Source organism: Vanacampus margaritifer, chromosome 16, assembly GCF_051991255.1.
Source record: "Vanacampus margaritifer isolate UIUO_Vmar chromosome 16, RoL_Vmar_1.0, whole genome shotgun sequence".
Taxonomy (NCBI): domain Eukaryota; kingdom Metazoa; phylum Chordata; class Actinopteri; order Syngnathiformes; family Syngnathidae; genus Vanacampus; species Vanacampus margaritifer.
In genome coordinates this window covers 74,625-94,008 of record NC_135447.1, presented here as the reverse complement: position 1 = coordinate 94,008, position 19,384 = coordinate 74,625, and the positions used below count along the sequence as shown (strand labels likewise).

General features: G+C 47.7%; 2 protein-coding genes across 13 annotated transcripts in view; one reads left to right on the top strand and one right to left on the bottom strand.

Annotated features, from left to right (window-relative positions):
• The first annotated feature begins 139 nt into the window (after window positions 1-139).
• On the top strand, window positions 140-7,816 carry faxdc2 (fatty acid hydroxylase domain containing 2). 4 transcript variants are annotated; one of them, XM_077546038.1, is made up of 9 exons: window positions 140-238; window positions 3,146-3,177; window positions 3,481-3,578; window positions 3,881-3,984; window positions 4,705-4,826; window positions 5,744-5,949; window positions 6,104-6,209; window positions 6,328-6,494; window positions 6,565-7,816. In XM_077546038.1, exons 2-9 carry the CDS (start codon window positions 3,148-3,150, stop codon window positions 6,719-6,721), a joined length of 990 nt encoding a protein of 329 aa, XP_077402164.1. In that variant the 5' UTR covers window positions 140-238; window positions 3,146-3,147; the 3' UTR covers window positions 6,722-7,816. The 4 variants fall into 4 exon arrangements, with proteins under 4 accessions (XP_077402164.1, XP_077402163.1, XP_077402162.1 ...); XM_077546037.1 differs by lacking the exon at window positions 140-238 and adding an exon at window positions 2,267-2,375; XM_077546036.1 differs by lacking the exon at window positions 140-238 and having other exon boundaries at window positions 2,391-3,177.
• Window positions 7,817-7,851: 35 nt separating this feature from the next.
• Window positions 7,852-19,384, bottom strand: part of larp1 (La ribonucleoprotein 1, translational regulator) — a 28,588-nt gene continuing 17,055 nt past the window's right edge. For 2 of the 9 annotated variants that reach the window (XM_077546026.1, XM_077546028.1), the window contains 16 exons: window positions 18,432-18,554; window positions 18,210-18,356; window positions 17,442-17,604; window positions 17,083-17,227; window positions 16,337-16,505; window positions 16,021-16,205; window positions 15,348-15,446; window positions 14,933-15,259; window positions 13,459-13,582; window positions 12,235-12,440; window positions 12,042-12,148; window positions 11,799-11,956; window positions 11,560-11,704; window positions 11,371-11,480; window positions 10,742-10,869; window positions 7,852-10,214 (listed from right to left, as the gene is read on the bottom strand). In XM_077546026.1, coding sequence (XP_077402152.1) covers window positions 10,053-10,214; window positions 10,742-10,869; window positions 11,371-11,480; window positions 11,560-11,704; window positions 11,799-11,956; window positions 12,042-12,148; window positions 12,235-12,440; window positions 13,459-13,582; window positions 14,933-15,259; window positions 15,348-15,446; window positions 16,021-16,205; window positions 16,337-16,505; window positions 17,083-17,227; window positions 17,442-17,604; window positions 18,210-18,356; window positions 18,432-18,554 — 2,498 coding nt within the window. In that variant the 3' untranslated portion in view covers window positions 7,852-10,052. Of the gene's footprint in view, window positions 10,215-10,741; window positions 10,870-11,370; window positions 11,481-11,559; window positions 11,705-11,798; window positions 11,957-12,041; window positions 12,149-12,234; window positions 12,441-13,458; window positions 13,583-14,932; window positions 15,260-15,347; window positions 15,447-16,020; window positions 16,206-16,336; window positions 16,506-17,082; window positions 17,228-17,441; window positions 17,605-18,209; window positions 18,555-19,384 lie in introns of all 9 variants that reach the window. The other 7 variants (XM_077546019.1, XM_077546024.1, XM_077546027.1 and 4 more) reach the window with 6 other exon arrangements.

Sequence of the window (19,384 nt, the reverse complement as noted above, 5' to 3'; positions counted from 1 at the left end):
CAGGGAGCCGCCATTTCGGCCAACACTGCCCTCTGCTGTTGACTGAAATTAATGTCACAAGTGCCCTCGGCTCGGGCTCGCATTGGAATCTTCACGTGACCATCAAATATTTTAGCGGACATTTTAAGCATTGTTCACGTGAAGGTTTTCCCTTTTTTTTTTATTCAAAGCATCATGTCATCAACCTACACAATAGCCATTGCAGCATACGCGCTATATCCGCTATCCGGTTAGCCAGGTAAGTGACAAAAGTGGCTGATTCGTCAACACTGAGCAGTGGCTCACTTGGTCGCAGTTCTCTTGGTTGTCATGGCAACAAAGCCAAGTGACAAATCGATATCAAGAACAGCGTGCTTATCCTTTGTGTACTGTACTCTAATGGAATAACGTCAAAGGGGTTTTATTACAACACCTGCGAACTGTTTAAAATTTCGAAAGAGGGGCGGGGGTGGGGGGGGGGAGTCCAATCATGGCTGCAGTGTCAGCATATGACCAACCACTGTGGGTCAGACCTGAGCAGTTGACGACAGAGCCGTAAATAGAGATTGGCCAACTCGGTTTCAGAGCTACTACGCTGTAATTGGTCAACTGCGGGTCACATGACACACGGACGCCATGTTGCTACCCCGTCGCTGGGATTTTACAGTGTTTTGCAATCGGTGTTTCCATTTTCATGGTCCAATCATGCCTTGTTGCTCACAACCACCAGGTAGCGCTATCATATATGATGCATCGCTTCACCGGAGAGCCACAAAAGAGCAAATTGTGGCAAGTAAAAGTCAAACGAGAAGACTGGGAAGCAAATAACACTTCATTGCTGTGCAAAGTCAAGTCAAATAACAGCATTTGAAGGAGGTGGGACTGCACAATGCAGCCTTCCACCATTTATCAGGAGTTCTAACATTGAAAATAAAAATATCATTGATTTTTATCATAAACCCGCATGTACAAAATGAATGGACTTAAAATAAAATTATTGTCGATTTTAACTCTTGATAAAACAGGTCTCATGATATGGAAATTAGTTATTGGGGATGTTGTGTTGTAAATAAGAGTTCCAAATATTGTACATGCACAATTGAAAGCCATAGATTAAAAAATAAAAAATAAAGAGAAAATATGACATTTGATTTAAAAAAAAAAGAGATTTTTTTTTTTACTTTTATGTGCAATACATTGTAATTTAATTATTGTACAGTATAGGTACATATTTTTTTTAATTTAAACGCAGCGTCAACATTGAAAGTACACGATGTTCAGTCTATTCCGTGTATGTTATCACATGACAGCACACATGCAAGCAGAAAATGTCATCGACTCATATGACTGGAATGTCTTCATGTGTTAAGAAGCGTATTGTTGCTAACTCGTCTTTCCTGTGGCTCGCTGTGACACATCTTTCTTTTTTCAATGGCGTACAACAAACATGAAGCTTTGACACCAACCATACAAAAGCATTCCTTTGCATGTTGTCACAAAATGAGTCATGACTTCTTTTTTTTACATAATGATAATGCATGATATAATATATGACAGATTGTACTCCGCCCATGTCTTCTAATTAGCACAGGTGGCAAAAGTACAAAAGTACACACAATCCAAGTATTGATACTGTGAATATAAAAAATCTACACACCAGTTTAAATATTCCGTTTTTGTGACATAAAAAAACAAGACCAACATTAATTGTTTCAGAGTTGTTGGCTGTTGTTGTTTTTTTACATTTAACCTATACCACTCGATTGGGGGAATTTTTTTGGGGGGGGAGATCAAAGTAAACACAGATAATGTGTTTTCAAAAGTGTGCACACCTGATAAATGATGAACATGGTGTGTAAACAACTACAATCACATTCAAACTCATTTAAATTGAGTTAGCTAACTTTCTCATGAGACTTCTTTGGTTGTTCATGACTGGTATCTTATAATAATAATAATAATAATCTCTCAGTGTCAGATATGAACTTAGCAATTTTGATAACGTCACAGTAGATAAAGGAATGCCAAAGTAGTTTCCCTCTGCATAATGTCTGTACCAACAGGACAAAGTATTTGTACTTCGTTACTTTATTTACCTAAATGAGATCGTTAAAGCAAAGTCAACTACACGTGCAGTGATAAACGCGTAATGTATTGTTTGTTGGTGACTTCGTTTCTTCACAAACACATCGCGGCAAGGAAGGAAAACAACCTGATCGAAAGATTACAAGACAGGCGGCCTTTACTTCCGGGTACCACACTGGTCAGCTGACTGGCAACGAGCCAATCAGTGTCGATCATCTGTCTGTCAACAACACGCGTTAAAAGCCTGCTTGCTCGACCCACAAGAACTCACAACAGAAGCACGCACGCACGCACGCACGCACGAGATTCAGGTGAGCGACGATTTCAAAGCGTGCCATGTCGCTTTTTTGTGTGCGTGTGTGAGAATGTCAGATGCACTTTTTGTATTTAAATTGGCGAAATATACAATTGTTGATCGTGTCAAATCCTCAGACTATAAAAAAGAAAAAAAAGTGACTGTAATTTCATATCAAGTTCATCTGTAATCTAAACGTAGTCGATATATTTACAGTAATGGGAATGTTTGTGCTACATACAATACTAATTGTTTTAAATGTATATTATGGATATATATTTATACAGTATATAAACGTACGAAACCTTGACTTACGAGTGTCATTTCAACGAAATGTCATATTAATATAAATTTCACCCACCAAAATGGTTTAATAAAGTATAATTAAGTGTTCATGAGTTAGATGTGTGATGTCAGCAAATTGCAAGAGAGACCTTTTGGGGAAATGACTAGAACTGAACAGTATATTGAGCGGCGTGTGTGGAAATGTGATCGTTTTCTCTTTAAATGTGCGTGCGATTGATTGGATGAAAAGTATCGCAAACACCTCGTGGTGCGATGCAAGGGAGAAACTTCCGCCCAATTAACGAGCATATTGATTATTAGAATCTCTCCGAGTATGTACGTATGTCGTTTGTTCCATTAGCGGATACTGTCATAAATGGTTGATATTTTTAAGGAGCATTTTTAATGTGCAGTCAAGCACGAAAAGCAACTGGTGATATCGAGCCTTTAGCCACCATAATCGATCATTGTTAATGATTGATTTTTTTCCCCGATTTACAGACATGAGGGGATCACAAACAAGCAGCAAGCAGGTAAGCGCTTGTTCACACGCTCTGACAACGTGTCGCACACAAACTGGCGCACGTGCGCGCGCGCACACAATCACGTGGCGGACTGTCAGGTTTGTCGGGTTTCTCCGCCGCATTTGATTCTCTTTGTGGAAGGGGAAACATTTGCAGACGCTACTCAATAAAAATAACATTAAAAAAAAAAAACAGGCCAAAATGCAGTCGGCAGCGCACTTGGATGACGACGACGACGCGTCACCACAACGTAGAAATACGTCTTCATTGAAGCAATGTTTGCAATGCGGTTTTGGTTTTTGGTCCCCGCAGGAGGCCTCGGGAGGACTGTGGGATTCCGTGAAGAAAGCCGCCGTTGTCATCGGATCCGGAATCCTCTTCTTGGCGGCGTTCAGTAATTCGCTGACATGGTGCGACCACCTTCCTACTTCATGTCAAAGTGGTGTCCAAAGTTGGTCCCGGAGTCCTGCAGGTTTTGGATGATTCCCTGCTCCAATTGACACAGTGTATGCAGAGCTTGCTGACGAGCTTCAGGTGTGTTGGAGAAGGGAAACATCCAAAACCCAACAGATTCCACAAACCGAGCGGGCTCGTACGTCCACACACTGAGAACAGGGTCGGACCCTTTTTCCCAAGGGGGTCTCTGCCATCACTGGTTGAGTCGTTAGCAAGCGATAAAGAGTGAGCCGCCTTTTCTTTTGTTGCGTTTCAGGCATCTTCAGAAATTCTGGGGCGCTTCGGGAGACTTTTGGCAGAACTTGTGGACCAAAGTCTACGTGATGTTTGAGGGCCACAACGAGGCTTTATTCTACGTGGGTAAGCAAAAAAACAACAACATGTTATCTATGGAGGAGAAATTATCGGCATCATAAAAGTAACGATGTCGTGTTTGTGCTGATCGTAAATTGAATTGCTCTGGATTGCATTGCATAATAGATTACAATTTGATAGCGACGGGTTGGAATCAGCTGAAATGAACCACGTGCCTTTTTATGTTGAAAAGGAACCTGGTGAGGCATCGAATACGCGCACGTTTTCAATGCAATCGGATCTCTAACTTTATGACGGGTTTTTTAAAAAAGACTCTCGGGATTCATCATAAAACATCACCAGTGGAAACTCATTGGAACTATCCAGCTCGACGCAGCAACGTCGACCAATGAAATGCCTCGGACTACTTGTTGCTAAGCAGAATTGAGAAAATTCAACCTTAAATCCGGCGCTAATCACATTCACAGCAATAAGAGCGCAATGAGGATTATTCTATTCATCAAACGTAGCTCTGAATTCAACAAACACTTTGCAAATGGATTGAGAGCAGTGCAGCTACGTTGACCAATAGAATGTCTTGGAGCGCTTGTTGCTAGGCGCAATTCACCAGGATTCTGCCTCAATCCAGTAGAAATCACCCCAATAAATAACAGGACAGTGCGGATTATATATATTTATGTATCTGCATCAAAGATATCTCGTTTTGAGAGCACTGAGACTTTCATTGAGGTGATTTTTTTTTTTTTTTTTGCATCATGTCCACAGGCACGATGCTCGTTCCCATGGTGGTGTTCTGGTCGTTCAACGGTCTGCTGCTATTGGTGGACACCACCGGGAGGCCGTCCTTCATCACCCGCTACCGCATCCAAGCCGACAAGAACAACCCGGTAGGTGGGGGGGGGGGTTCATTTGGCAAAAGGGCCACATGACAAACTGCAACCTCAACTTTCTTGATATTATTATTATTATTATTTCATAATTAGATACACATTTGAAAAGACAATAACAAGCGGCCATGAACTGAAAATAGTGCAGCAACTGCCAGCTCGTATGAACGGTTTGCTGAACAACGACACAGCGATGACGCGAAACAAAAGTCGCATAAGCATATGAAACTGCCCATTTGCTTTTGCATGATCAATTTTACAAATCTTCTTGGCCGTCTTCCTTCCACTGTGCAGGAAATGCGAATGTTGCTAACATGAGGACGCCTGCTGTCATTTTTTGAAAAATGGTTGCTCGATAATTGAGACGCAGGCAGACAGACACAAGTCGGAGGCTTTCAAAGTCTCGTCTCAAACTATTTATGGTCAAACCCCTTGCAAGCGTTATTGGCGCTTTTCACTTTGAATCAGATGGAGAAAAGATTTGGCAAGCGTTGAGATTCTGTAACTCGCACCCCTGATTAGCGCACTCCGTCACTGATGAGTCACTCTGCAAAGTATGCAAAAGTTGCATGGCTACTTTATTTTTAGCCAGCATAATTGAGCGTTACAGTTATGCAACATATTATATTATTATGATACATATTCAAAAATACGTTTTTTTTTATAGATGTACCACAATTTCAGGAGAATCAGATAAAAACCTACAACTCACATCGTTTTCTTACCAGAATCCCCCCCAATATAATCCTAAATTGGATAAATGCCATGTATAATTTCAAATGATACTTCTTTAATAACTATATAGCATCTAGTCAGGTGGTACGCAGTTACAGCAACGCGTGAGAACCAGGAAGTAAGACGAAGATCGGGTATTCCGTCCGTTCTTTGCGTAGTGAACGCCGACTGTCTGTTGGCAGGTGGAGCCGGAGAAGCTGCGTCACGCTTTGAGGACGGTGCTGCTCAACCAGCTTTTGATCTCTGGGCCGGCGGTGGTGCTGGCCTACCACCTGACCGGCTGGAGGAGAGACCCCTGCGGACCCGAGCTGCCCACCTTCCACTGGGCCCTCGCCGAGCTGACCCTCTTCTCCATCTTGGAGGAAGTTGTCTTCTACTACTCGCACAGGTTTGCCAACGCCAGCCCGGTTCCGATGAAGCGGCAGCCCGGTTCCGATGAAGCGGCAGCCCGGTTCCGATGAAGCGGCAGCCCGGTTCCGCTGGCTCCACTGACGCGGTCGGCGCTCCATGTGGAAAATGGCTTCTTTTTTTTCTTCCCTCAGATTGTTCCATCATCCCAACCTCTACAAGCGCTTCCACAAGCAGCACCACGAGTGGACCGCCCCCATCGGCGTGGTCGCCACCTACGCTCACCCGCTGGAACATGCGGTAAATGCGCACGTCCGCCGCTTCCTGTGACTCCTCCCCTCTTGCGTCTTAACAAGTGGCGGGCATCAGCTACAAATGTGGCATCCATTGCAGCTCCTTGTTGTTCTTGTGCCGTTAGGTGTCGAACCTGCTGCCGGTGGTGATGGGGCCGGTGCTGCTGGCCTCGCACGTGTCCAGCACGTGCGTGTGGTACTGCCTGGCGCTGGTCAGCACCACCATCTCCCACTGCGGGTACCACCTGCCCTTCCTGCCCTCGCCAGAGTTCCACGACTTTCACCACCTCAGGTCAGTCTCGATGTCGTCCAAACGGTCGAACGCCGCAAACGAACGGGTTCCAATTCGGTTTTTCTTCCAGGTTCAACCAGTGTTTTGGCGTGTTCGGCGTGCTGGACCGCCTGCACGGCACCGACACCAAATTCAGGCAGACCAAGCAGTACGAACGGCACACCTTGCTCACCGGACTCACCCCGCTCACCCTCAGCATCCCCGACATCCCCAAGAAGGGCCAGTGAGCGGTCGCCCAGCGAGCGGTCGCCCAGCGAGCGGTCGCCCAGCGAGCGGTCGCCCAGCGTGCCTTCAAGACATCTGGAGTCACTTTTTGTTTTTGTAAAACCTGTTGATCGGTTGTTTTTTTCGAACTTCATTGTTTTTGCACTATGATTACTTTTACTGACTGATGTCCATTCACAGTTTGGTTCTGGTAACTCCTCGTCAAATCTGCTTACTAAACCTTCAAGTGTACTCTCTCGTACCCGTGAGAACACGAAGGGGAAAAAAATGGCACTTACGGGAATCTACACAGCACACCACAAATCCAAGTCTGCCCTCCAAACTAAAAGTATGTTGTAGTACCAAGACTAACCTGTGAGGGGACCCAGGAAAACCACAGAGCAGAAAACGCTTATCGTAGCTATTGAACAAGTAGAACTTTTACGATCGTCAGGCTCAACGCTTTTTTGAGGAAATGGCTCCCCTAACACAATTGTGATCATCTTTCAGAGGCGGCCGATAGTCAGGCGGATGTTTGGCTTTGCCCAACATTCATGATTATCGGGCCTAACCCTTTTCTTAGCTGATCACGGGAGGAAAACATCTCTACATACTGCACACCAGTGGATAATCTTCCAAACACATCCGATAAGCTGTAGAATTTGATCAGAAGGAAAATGTTGTCAATTGACTTCTCGATTGTTTTCCAAGCATTTCAGAGAGGAATAATCACACACCGCAAGATCATCGCTTTTGACGATCAAACAACCAATTTTGATTCCAAGGTAAGGAAAAGTGACAATTGCAATTGCTGACCCTGACCATTTTCACAAGAGATTGGGGAGGCAAAATACTCCGCACCGCAAGATAATCGCTCAAGATCATCTTCCAGAGAATATTCAGGCCTTTGTTGACTCGGACTGCAAACGAACAAAACTGTTCCAACGAAAACAATCATGTTTTAGAGACATCTGATAATCGTAACTTTTGTCGACTTTGTTCGGAAGAGGTGGAAAAAGACTAGAAATTGTAATAATGAACCGTTTGTGTATTTATGTCCTCATGCTGCTCCAGTTGTTTGTAGTGACGAAATCTCAAAATAAATCTGTATATTTTGACACCATGTTTGGAAATGACGACTCAGCAGACAAGCTTTTTGTAGGGTTTTTTTGTCCATTTTGTCTTTTTTTTTTCTTTATTAAAGGAAAAAGCATAATTACTACAAATTACAAATAACACTAATAATAGCCAATCACATCAGCCTACAAAGCGGATAGTGAATATTAAATGTTATAATACAAGATCTCATTCAAGTAGTTTACATTTTTTTCCATTTTGTACTTTTTTTTTCAGGCATTTTCACATTTTTTCCTCATGACAAGCCTAAAGATATTTTTGAGTGATGCAGTGAACGCGTCATCGCTTCATATACAGTTTGTGTGTTTTTTTGTTATATTTCATATGGCTTTATGACTTTTTTTTGTACTTTTCAGTCTGCAGACATCATAATCCTCACACGCTGCTGCTGCGCTCCTTTTTTTTTTCTCCCCCGATTTGCATCTTCGAAACCCCTCCGCCATTTGCGGACAGTTTGTGTGGAGGGTGCGGCGCCCCCTAGAGTTTGTTGGGGGGGGGACAACTCCCACAAGGCCCCGAAACTCGTCCAAATGTTCCAACAGGTGGAGGAGGAGTCAGCAAATTTGTACACACTTTCCTCCCATCGATATATCCGTTTTTTTTTCTTTTGTCGCTCTTGCGGCTCTCATTTGCAGTCAAGCCTCCACAAAACATTGATGCATCCATCGTCAACCTCCAAATGGATCCAAGTGTCTCTCAAGAAGAAGAAGAAAAAAGAAAAAGAAAAAAAAAGTCCAGCTCCGCTTGCATTACGAGATCAAATTAGGGCGACATCCACACAAGACCACAAAAAACAGAAGGCAAAAAGGTTGGTTTTTTTTGAACGTGTGACAGGAAGACTTCAAAAAGAAAAGAAAAGTGGGCTAATTTGTTTTAAGACTCTGTGTATCCCCCCCCACCCCCCATTTTTTTTTTTTATAATCCAACTGCGGAGGCGGTGGCTATCGATGAAAGTGAGAAAAAAAGGAAGGGGGAGGAGCTTTAACAAATTTCAACATGAAACAAGATTCGCTTGAGCTTTTTTATCGATCCCTTTTGTCACTTTAAATACACATTCGATGTTCCAAACGTCAAAAAGGGAGAACGAACAGAAAAAACAAAAATCCCGCCAAAGCCACTCAAACAATAGCGCAAAAAAAAAAGAAGAAAAGAAATAAGCGTTGACATGTTAACGAGGATGTTCACGTCTAAGGCAAAAATCCGACCGCCAAAAAGTTCTCTTCTTCATCGGTCAAGTTCACATTTGGACGTCCATGACCAGACAACTTGACCACAGACATGGAGCTGCGTGTGTGTGTGTGTGTGTGTGTGTGTGTGTGTGTGTGTGTGTGTGTGTGTGTGTGTGTGTGTGTGTGTGTGTGTGGGAGGGGGGTAGGAGGGGGCACGACCCCCCCCAAAAACATCCACCCAGAGCACCTGCGCCACTTCCTGCTTCTTCAAGTAATCCGGATTATTCTGATGATTCTTCCAGTCCTTGACGGATGGATGGGACGCACAAAACAAAGGTCAGGAAGCCACGCCCCCTCCCTCAAAGTTTCGGCCATTTCTTCCAGTGCGCTTAAACACCAACAAAGCTACACGATAAAAGCCGAGGTGGGACTCGGAACGGGACCCGAATGACACTTGGAAGACGCTTCAAGCAGTTTGTGGCAAGACGTGCGCCGAGAAACAAAAACGGCAAAAGCAGCGACAATAAGGCAACTCGCAATCAAGTCTCGTTCTCGTTCTCGCGTTCTTTTCAAGCGTTTGCTGCTTTTTCCTCCTCGTCCAAAAACTAACAAAAAATCGAATTTTTTTGAAGGCGCTTTGGTCCGCTCGGATGTCGTCGTCGCACGTGCTCATCGGTAAATTGCGTCCGGATGGCACCACACCCAAAACAAAAAAGTCTCCAAAGGGAAGGAACATAGCGGATGCTTAAATAACCGTAAAAAATAAAAATTTAATTAAAATATCCACCTGGTGGGCTGGCAACAATCTGCAAAGGAAAAACGTGTTTGACACCTCGTTTCTTGCTTGCCTTGTTATGAAAAAAAAAAAAGTCGTCAAAACTTTAACGTAACTTAACTTGCGTCAAGCACGCCAATTTTCTTCCTCCTTCCTCAAGCCCCCCCCCCCCCCCAAAAAAAAAAGGATAGTGATGGTTGAAAGGAGAGCTTATGGCTCAGCAGAACCGGCGCTTTTGTGACTGGATATCGTGTGTGGGCCCCGCTTGCGTTTTTACTTGAGCGTCTTGGCCTCGTCCCTGGCGGCGGCCCCGCCCACCGGGCTGGAGCCGGAGCTGTTCTGGCTGGGGGGCCGACTGGAGGGATGGGAGGGGTGGCGGCGCCGGCCGTCCCCGCTGGACGAGTGTCTCCGGCGGCCTCCTTCCTCCATCGGCGGCTGCGGACGACAGCGCCGACATTTGACAAACTTCACGCCATCAAACCGTGGGTGGAAAAATGACAACAAACGCAAAATAGTGTCGGCGGTCGAGAATGAGGATCCGATGAAGGCGCTTCCTGCACTGGGAATCGTTTCCTCAAAGGGAATTTCATTCCGTGACCACCATCAGGAATGAGGAATACGACGCTAGGCTGAGGATCCGATACCGATCATAACTGATATTCATTTTCACTCAAAAGGGAAATCTTGTCATCAAAATAAAAATAAAAACTAAACAAAAAACCCCAAATCTTAACGTTTTGAAACTTTTAAGCAACTTTTAAGGATTTTAAAAATATAGTTTCCCTTCCAATCTTCATCAACAGACCAGTTTGAAATTTTAAAAACCAAATAGCTCACTTTTGTCGTCTAGTCATTTTCCCAAATTTCCAAACATCGGAATCGTATATTTTTCCTCATCCAAGTTCAAACAAGAACAGAACAGAAATCGGAATCGAAGACCTGTCGCGTAATATCGGACTCACGTCAATTCGAAAGTCCTCCAGACGCTTGAACTTGCCCAGACACTCCTGCAGCTTGGGTTCGATCTCCAAGGCTTTGGCTTTGGAATATTTCAGGAAGGCCCAGAACTTCTCCAGTCCGTACAGTTGACCTGCCAATCCAAAAAGGTCACCTTCAACGCCACCATTCAAAGCGAGCAGACTTTGCGACTGTCGTCTGCGTCGCATCATTTCGGCCGCCGGCGTTGAAAAAGCAGCTGCTTGTTTGCTAACAAATCCTCTCGAGCTGTCAAAATTCATTGATTCGTCAACAAGTCATTGATTATCAAATGAATCAACAATTATTTTAATAATGGAGTCATCTTTCGGAGCCATTTTTGAATTGAAAGTGGTCCAAATCCTCAGATTTCAGCATATCAACATTGAGACCAAACCATTAACAAAGTACATCAACCCCCCCCCCCCCCGCCCCCCATATAATTATTTGATTTGTTTGAATCACTATACAAATACAAAGTACCAAATAAACACTGGTTAATAAACAGGAAATCAAGATTCTACAAATCTTTGATCGTGAATTCATACTCCATTTTTGGACTCGGACCGGCGGTCTGGAATGACTCGGCAGCGCTTTTGCGGCCCAATTGTCTCACCGGCCTCGTAGTCTTTCATGGTCTCCTCCTGGAAGTCCTTGAAGATATCGGGTCGGAACTTCTTCTCCAAACCGTAGCTGTAGTACCTGAACAGGCACTCCAAACCGTACCTGGAGCACACGCAGTCCAAAGTCAAAGTCCTGCAACGGTCCCGGGCCGGTCCCGGGCCGCCCCCGCGCCGACTCTCACCTGTATCCTTCTTTGCCGTCTTCCACCACCAGCTGGCGGAATTCCTCGTACATCTTCCGGTTGAAGTGATCGCGCAGGAAGAAGGACCAGAAGCGGAAGAGCGTGTTCATCTCCTGGGACTGGCCGATCCCCAGCCGCTTCCGCTCTGCCATTGAATGCCGGCGGTTAGTCTGAGCCCCCCGCCGCCGCGCCGCCACGCCCGCCAAGCCCGCCAAGCCCGCCAAGCCAGTGGCGCTTACCGTTGAGGCATCGCCGGCGGTACTTGTGGTAGACGTGTTGCGTGAAGCCGTTCTCCTTGAGCAGCTCGTGGGACGGATGCTGGAACTTGGGGAGGGACTGCGGCGTGCAGCCCATGTTGCCCAGGGCGGGGGTGCCCTCCGACGGGCTGGCGTTGGAGCTGAGGAGGCGGGGCCAGTGGCCAGAGTTAGCGGCAAGCGGGGACCCGTGCGCGCGGCGCCGTCCGTCGAGTGCGCGCGGCTCACCTGACGGAGGCCGTTCTGGAACGATGCTCCCGGGAATCCATCACCCAGCCCACGTGGCACTCCATGGGCGGGTTGGAGCTGTGCCGGGTCTTGCGCTTCCTCGGGGTCTGGAATCCACGCCATCAGACCGGCACCGTTGAAATCAATCCGTCCATCCATCACAATCAATCAACGGAGCAGGTGCCATTCTCACCTTGGCGTCAACGGGCCGACTTTCCTTGACCACCGGGTAGAAGCGCGGCGTCATGGTGGCGTCCTTCCGGTGAGGGGTGCGCGGCGTGCGGGGCGTGCGGGTACTGCGGTAGTTGGGCGACTCGGGCACGGTCGTCGGCAGCGAGCGCGCGATGGACGAGGGCTCGGGGGCGCCGAACAGTTTGTTGGCCAAGGCGTCTGTCGGGACTAACCACAAAATGGACGCCAGTCCAGTTGAGCGGGAGGACAAACAAGTAATCAATTACAGATAGATCGATCAATACTTTATTCATCCCCGCAGGGGGACATTCCGTTGTCCATCAGGAAATAAATAGGATCGACAAGAAAAACTAAAGGTCTTGCGCAATGTGTGAACCTCCGACAATCCATCAAATGATGAGGATCGGATTTGGTGGATTTGAGGTTTTCTTGTGTTTTCTTGCCCGCCCTTTTCTGCTCTGGTGTTGCTCTTTGTTTGTCACATTCCTTTTGTCTTCCTGTTTCCCCAACGTCGGTTTTATGAGAGCAGAAAAGGGCGGGCGGCCCACACGAGAAAACCTCAAATCTGCCATTTCACATCACAGCAAAGGAGAAAAGCACATCTTGGACTGGGACAAAAGCAAGCATCATTGGAACAAAAACACCAACGATCAGGAAACGGGGACCGGACACACTAAAAACGCAGACCAAGGAACTTTTCAACTTTGCCACACATGGGATCGATTCCACTTCTCTGGAGATCGTCATGGAGGGTTAGGTACGCTGTGGAGCGGCTCGTGACAGCGCCGGCTACGCTGTGGAGCGGCACGTGACAGCGCCGGCTACGCTGTGGAGCGGCACGTGACAGCGCCGGCTACGCTGTGGAGCGGCACGTGACAGCGCCGGCTACGCTGTGGAGCGGCACGTGACAGCGCCGGCTACGCTGTGGAGCGTCACGTGACAGCGCCGGCTACGCTGTGGAGCGGCACGTGGCAGCGCCGGCTGCGCTCAGGAACGGCAGCTGATAAGACACGTCGCGACTTTGGTGGAAGTCGTTGACAAAACGAGGCAAGTTATAGCACAACCTTTTTTTTTTTCTCTTCAAAAAAGAAAAACCACAGGACGATCATTTCTCTTCCTTCCTGATCAAAGTCAGGAAAAGTGAAAAGATGATCACAAGGTGTCCATCGATGGAATAATCCATTTGTAAAAAGATGGCATTAGTGATAGAGAAAGGAGTCCTTACTTTGCTGAGGTTGCGGAGGCCCCGGGGGTACTTCCTGGTTGGGGTCGACGGGGGGTTCTGGGGTCAGGCAGTCAAATTGTTCGCGGCTGATCAGGTGAACCTTCTTGAAGTTCTCCACCTCTTGCTGAAAAAGAACAAGTCCAGCTTTCATTCCAAGTTTGCTGACAAATTGATGTGAATAATTCGACTGTGCCGCTTTTTCTTTTTTTCTTCTTTGCTTTTCTCCTGTAAATATTTGGTCTCTTTTCATAGGACAAAACAAACAGAAAAAAAAATGCACTTCTCTCTTCAAACGCAGGCATTGATGGCAATTTGCAACAAAGGTGAGCGCGCCCCGAAATGAAAATGTCCCAATCATCCCTTTTCCTACTTTTGCCATCACAACTACCAAATTCCAGATTGGTGAATCAAATGCTTATGACGCGCCATTTCGTTCCCAATTTCGGTCTCAGACGAGCAAAAAGAAAAGAAAGACGATGACGACAATCGAGCAACGCGCCAAAACACAAACCGACCTGATCTGCTGCAGTTTGGAGACGGAGACGCAGCAAAATAAGATGGCTGCCAGAAAGGCTGGCTTCACCTTCATCTTGTCGTCTTTGCGATCCTGCCGCAAACTGCCGCAAACTGCCGCAAACTGCCGCAAACTGGCCGGCCGGCGCATCCACAACACAAACGTCAACCTTCCAGAACCACCACAACAAAAACAAACGCCAGGAAAAACTCACGCCCGTTGCTCGGCCGCAAGCCGTTCGGGCTTGTTGAGCGGCCATCTTTGGCTGAACCCCCGTCGGTGCCGCACGGGACTCGGACGTGCGCTTTATTGACTCCAACTCACGGTTCCACACGCCGCTGGACGAGCATGTGACAAAAGAGGCCCACAACAAAAGGGAGCGGCCCAAAACAAAAGTCGCATCCAGAAATGGATCTTTCTGCGCTGCTGTTGGACTTTGGCAGAAACATCTCCAATGCGGCGGCAACATGGAAGCGCTCGCAAATACATTTCAACTTCTTCTAGACCGAGATCCAACAACTAGACAAAGAAAGACCCTCTTGCCACCTTTTTGGGGGTCTGTGCGCCAAAGCCGACAAGCGAGCACCCAATCTTGAAAGGGTTCGTGCCTGCTTTGCGGCTTTGGGGGCGGAGGCTGCGCTGATCCCGGCTCGATGGTGGCAACCTTCTTTTCCGTTCATTTCCCGAAGTAATCGGGCCATTTTGCCAAGTTGCGCCGTTGTTACGGACGTCCATCAGCCGCTCGGCGCGTCACATTTCCGTGTTGAAGCTCGGCCGTCTGTCGGCGCGGAAACACTAAATATTGGTTCCGGTGTCTTCCGAGTCGCACAAATGTGTTTTTTGAAAATAAACAAAGTATTTTCATTGTAAACTTCAGTCAAAATGACGTCGCCAGCGTAGGAACGAAAGCGGGCCGTCACTTGAGGGACCCCCCCCCCCGTATCATAAATGCCATCTGACCTTGATGGTGGCGTACTCGGGCTCGTAGGTGTCGTCCCACAGGTCCTGCTCGTAGTAGAAGAGGCCGTCGTTGATCACCTTGACCAGCTCGCCCGAGAGTTTGGCGCGCGACGTGTGGTGGCCCGTGCGGTCGCCGCCCGGGTGCTTGCGCAGGTAGGGCGGCGTCTGCGTCACGATCAGGATCTTGTTGACGTCCCGGTCGTCGATCTCGCCGTCCGTGTCCTCGTCCGACCAGTCGGTGAAGGTGTTGCGCCGCCCGTCCATCTGCGCCATCTCCTCGTCGAACATGAAGTCCAGCTCCTCGGGCTCGTCCTGCTCGCCGCCCTCCTACGTGGGGCACACCGGCACAAAGTCGGGTCGCATTTTTTGGCAGCGCCGCACAGCGCAAAGCTAGGTGAGGGTTCGGCATCTTCACCTTGTTTCCGGCAACGCCGGGAGTGGGCGAGGAGCCGGACTGCGGCAGCGGCGAACGGCCGGCGTCGTCTTTTTCCCTCTGCTGCTGCGAGGAGGGCGTCTGCGTTAGAGCGCCGCCGCAATGGAGCAGGAGGAGGAAGATGAGGAAGATGAGGATGACGGTGAGGTGGCGCCGTGACGGCGCCGTGACGGCGCCGTGACGGAATGTTGAGCAATGTTCAAAATAAAACCGATGGCATCATGGGTCATGTTAAAGGGATGCTTTGGGGTTTTGGACCTGAATCTGCCTGGCATCTTCACCTACACTTGTGCAACCGGCACCGACTTAGCGCTGACGGCGTCCTGTGACTTGAGATCCGGTCCGGTTTCGGCAAGTTGGCTGGGGTCACGCAAATAAAGCCTTTCTCTTCTAAAAACTATTTGTGTTCATAAGACGGATACTTTTGCATCACAAAACTGCACATTAGAAAAAAGACCGACTCCATTAGCCGGACTACTTTGGTCTCGACCAACACCGGACCGGACCTCGTGTCAGAAGACGCTGTCAGCGGGCGGTAAGTCGGTGCCGGTTGCACACCAGCGTCGGTGAGGATGCCAGACAGATTCATGTCCAAAAAGCCAAACGCAAAATAGGAATGAAAGAATGATGATGATGATGATGATGATGACGTCACCTTCTCCGGGCTAACCTTGGGTCTCGCCGGCGACGGCCTGGGCCTCTTCTTGACCTCGATCCAGGACTCGGAGTCCAGGTCGGGGAGGCTGGCGGAGAGGCCCTTGGGCATCGTCTTAAGGTTGGAAGGCGTGTCCAATTGGGCCTTGGGAGGACGTTGCGTCGGGTTCGAGGCCCTGAGAGACCCTGAAAGACGGCAGGATTTATTCCTTTTGACTGGATTGGGTTTGGAACGCGACCGTCTACCAGAACAAGCTCCGTGACGACCTGACAACAAGAGCGCTCATCAATCAAGAAATACACGCAGGCCTCCTCACCGGCGGGCTCCTCGGTGGGCTGCCGGGGGACGAACTCGGGGCAGTTGATGAGTTGGGAGAAGTCGGTGTGGTTGGGCACCGTCAGGCCCGGCAGGGGCCACTTCTCGGGCTCCACCTTGCGACGGATCTTCATGTCCATCACTTCCACTTCCTTGCTGTCCTTCAGAGCCTGCCGGCGGCGAGACACGGAAGGCGTTACGCGGAATGACGGCGCTTGCCGCACGCAACATTCCGTTACATCGTTTACTTTACTTCGTCGTCATTATTCTTAAGCCAAATAACCACTTGACAACTTATTACTTTATTATTAATAATAATAATAATTATTATTATTAAAAAGTGTCAAGAACCCATGTCAGAATAAAATGCAAACAAAAATGCTTTAAAAAAAAAAGTAACTGAAACGACATCTTTGGCTTATGAAACTAACCATGAATTATGATCCATATAAATATTTGTTAATAAATATCAAGTTGTGAAAAGACACACAGGACGTCAGTCCTTTTGGTTTCAAGCGGGCCTTTTGAACGATTTCCAGCAGAAGGTCACAAGTCTGCAAAGCGCAAATAAAATGGCGAAGAATGATCAATGATCAATTTTGTCCGTTGCTGAGATCAGAGTTGTGAACGTTCTCTCCAGTGAGGTCAGAGAAGAGACATGAACGTCTCATCACGTCTGCAGCAGAAGGCAAAAAATCCACAAGTCTTAAAGAAAAAGGGAAAGGAGAGGCGGCAACGCGTCCGTACCTCCAGAATGACGTTGACATCGGTGGTGAGGGCTTGAACCCGGTGGAAGCTGGCGACCAGTCCGATGGGCAGGAAGCCGTCCTCGTCCATCTTTCGGCGCAGGAAGAAGTCGCGCTCCAAGTTGTCCAGGCTGAAGTAGTACTCGCTGCCGCAAATCAATCAGACACAAATTTGCAAAACCACACACAGCCAAACATCAACGTTGAAACGCGTCATGAAACGCATCCTTTCAAAGTGTCAAGCTGAGATCAGAGATAAACACGTCGTCTCCATTTTGTTTCCTTCAGAGAAGAGACATGAAAAGCTCATCATCACTTCTGCGGCGAGCAAGCGTCGACGTTTGCTCGCTCCAAACTCACATCTGCCTCTTGATGTAGTCCTTGAGCAGGTCCTGGTCCACCGAGTACACGTCGCTGCTGCTCATGTTGTCGTAGTAGTACGTCACGGCGTTGCCGAACTTGGCTCCGTGCGGGCCGTCCTTCAAGTCGTACGACTTGTAGCCCTGGTGGTAGTCGTAGTGGCCTGAGGGCGGACAAAAGGGCCGTTACAAAAGGTCACTTCACAAAAACAGACAAATTAAGTGGAGAAAAACATCCAATGAATGAATGTCCTACTTGACAGCCAGCATGTGGCCGGTTTAGAGCGCCTCATTGTTCCCACCGTGACCCCCCGCCCGCCAAAAAAAAAAAATAATTGCAGCCTTTGCAATGAAATTTGCACTTTACTACATTCCAACATCGATTTCAATTGGAACTCTTTTTGCTATCAACGTTTGCCTCCATTTGATGTTGAAGCTTCAATGCTGAGATCAGAGTTGTGAAAGTCGTCTTCATTATTTTTTGTCAGAGAAGAGACATGAACATCTCATCATGTCTACAGCACATTTTTTGTCCATTGCGTGGCCTCTGTTGCATCCAAATTCATGATAACATTATATTGTTAAAGTTGCTTTTTCAAGAGACCATTCCAGCACCGAACCTTTTGTTTCCGGCACATAAAAATGAGGTATGAAGAGAACAAAAAGCGATTTGTTTTAGACGACATTCAAAGAAAAGAAAAAATGTTGGAGGTCAGCAAAGTGGCTGTTGTGAAATCCATTTCTATCTTTGGATCTGTGTTAGTCGTACCTCGACCTCGTCCTCGCCCCCGGCCTCGTCCCCGGCCACGCCCGCGCCCCCTGAAGCCGCCGCGGAACGGCGCCCCCTCGCTCTTGACGCTCGACACTTCGTCGTGGTCGTCGCGCCACTCCCGCTCGTACTTCTGACTGTGCCAGTCTGCATCAAAGCAATGAGAGGGGAGGAAATGAAAAAAAAAACAAAAAAAAAACATCGAGCGCTCAACTTTCTTACCTCGCAGGTCGTTCCTGGCGTTGGGCAGCAGGCGAGGATTTTCGTTCTGCCTGCTGTTATTCCGGGAGGCCGAGCGTTCCCGGGGGCCCTCGATCATCAGGGGAACCCACTTCTGTTTGTTTCCTGAGGCCAAGAACAAATTCACAATTACTGGCTTCAAGCTTAAATTCTTTCCATAACAAATCAAGCCATTCATCTGTTCTAGTGCCCCCCCCCCAAAAAAAATCTTTCAATTTAATTGAAATCTAAAACCATAAAAGACAGCACAAAGAAAAAACGACCTCAACGTCTTTCAGACCGTATTTCAAGCTCTTGAACGAGCATTTCCCCCCACGCTCCCTTTTCAGTGTTTTCATTTTGCATTTGTCGGTTTGTTCCGTTCAATAAATGGCTGAAAGCGCATTGGTGGGCGTCGCCATCGTTTTTTTTTCCTGACATTTCACTTAAACGGTGGCGTATGTGAAGCCCGCTTGCAAGTGCATTTTTGGCTGGCAAGACAAAGCAAAAAAAGGGGGAAGGCTGTGAGTTACAAAATGTCACAATGCCGCTGAACAAAGAAGTTGAAGTTCTTTGAGCAGCAGTTTTAAGGCTTGCGTGACATTTTTAAGGATAATGAAAGCATTTATTTGAGGGTGGGGGGGACCAAATTGAAGGCAAATAATTGAAAACAGCATTGAGGCCGCTGCATTCCCTGTGCTGGCCAGCAGGCGGCGCAAGCGATCTGTGCTGATGATGCTGTGATGCGCGGAGAGCAGGAGGACAAGCAAGCCGAAGAGGGCGCCAGGGGAAGTCACACAGCCACTTTCAAGTGACGTGGCCATCTCTTATTTTCTACAAATTGAGCGGGCAAGCGAAGCAAGTGGAAGATGGACGACATAACGGAGCAGGAAGTTGGCCTGGATGTCTGCGGCTAACCACGGAAGGACAGAAAAGCGAAAGCCAGCCTGAGCGAA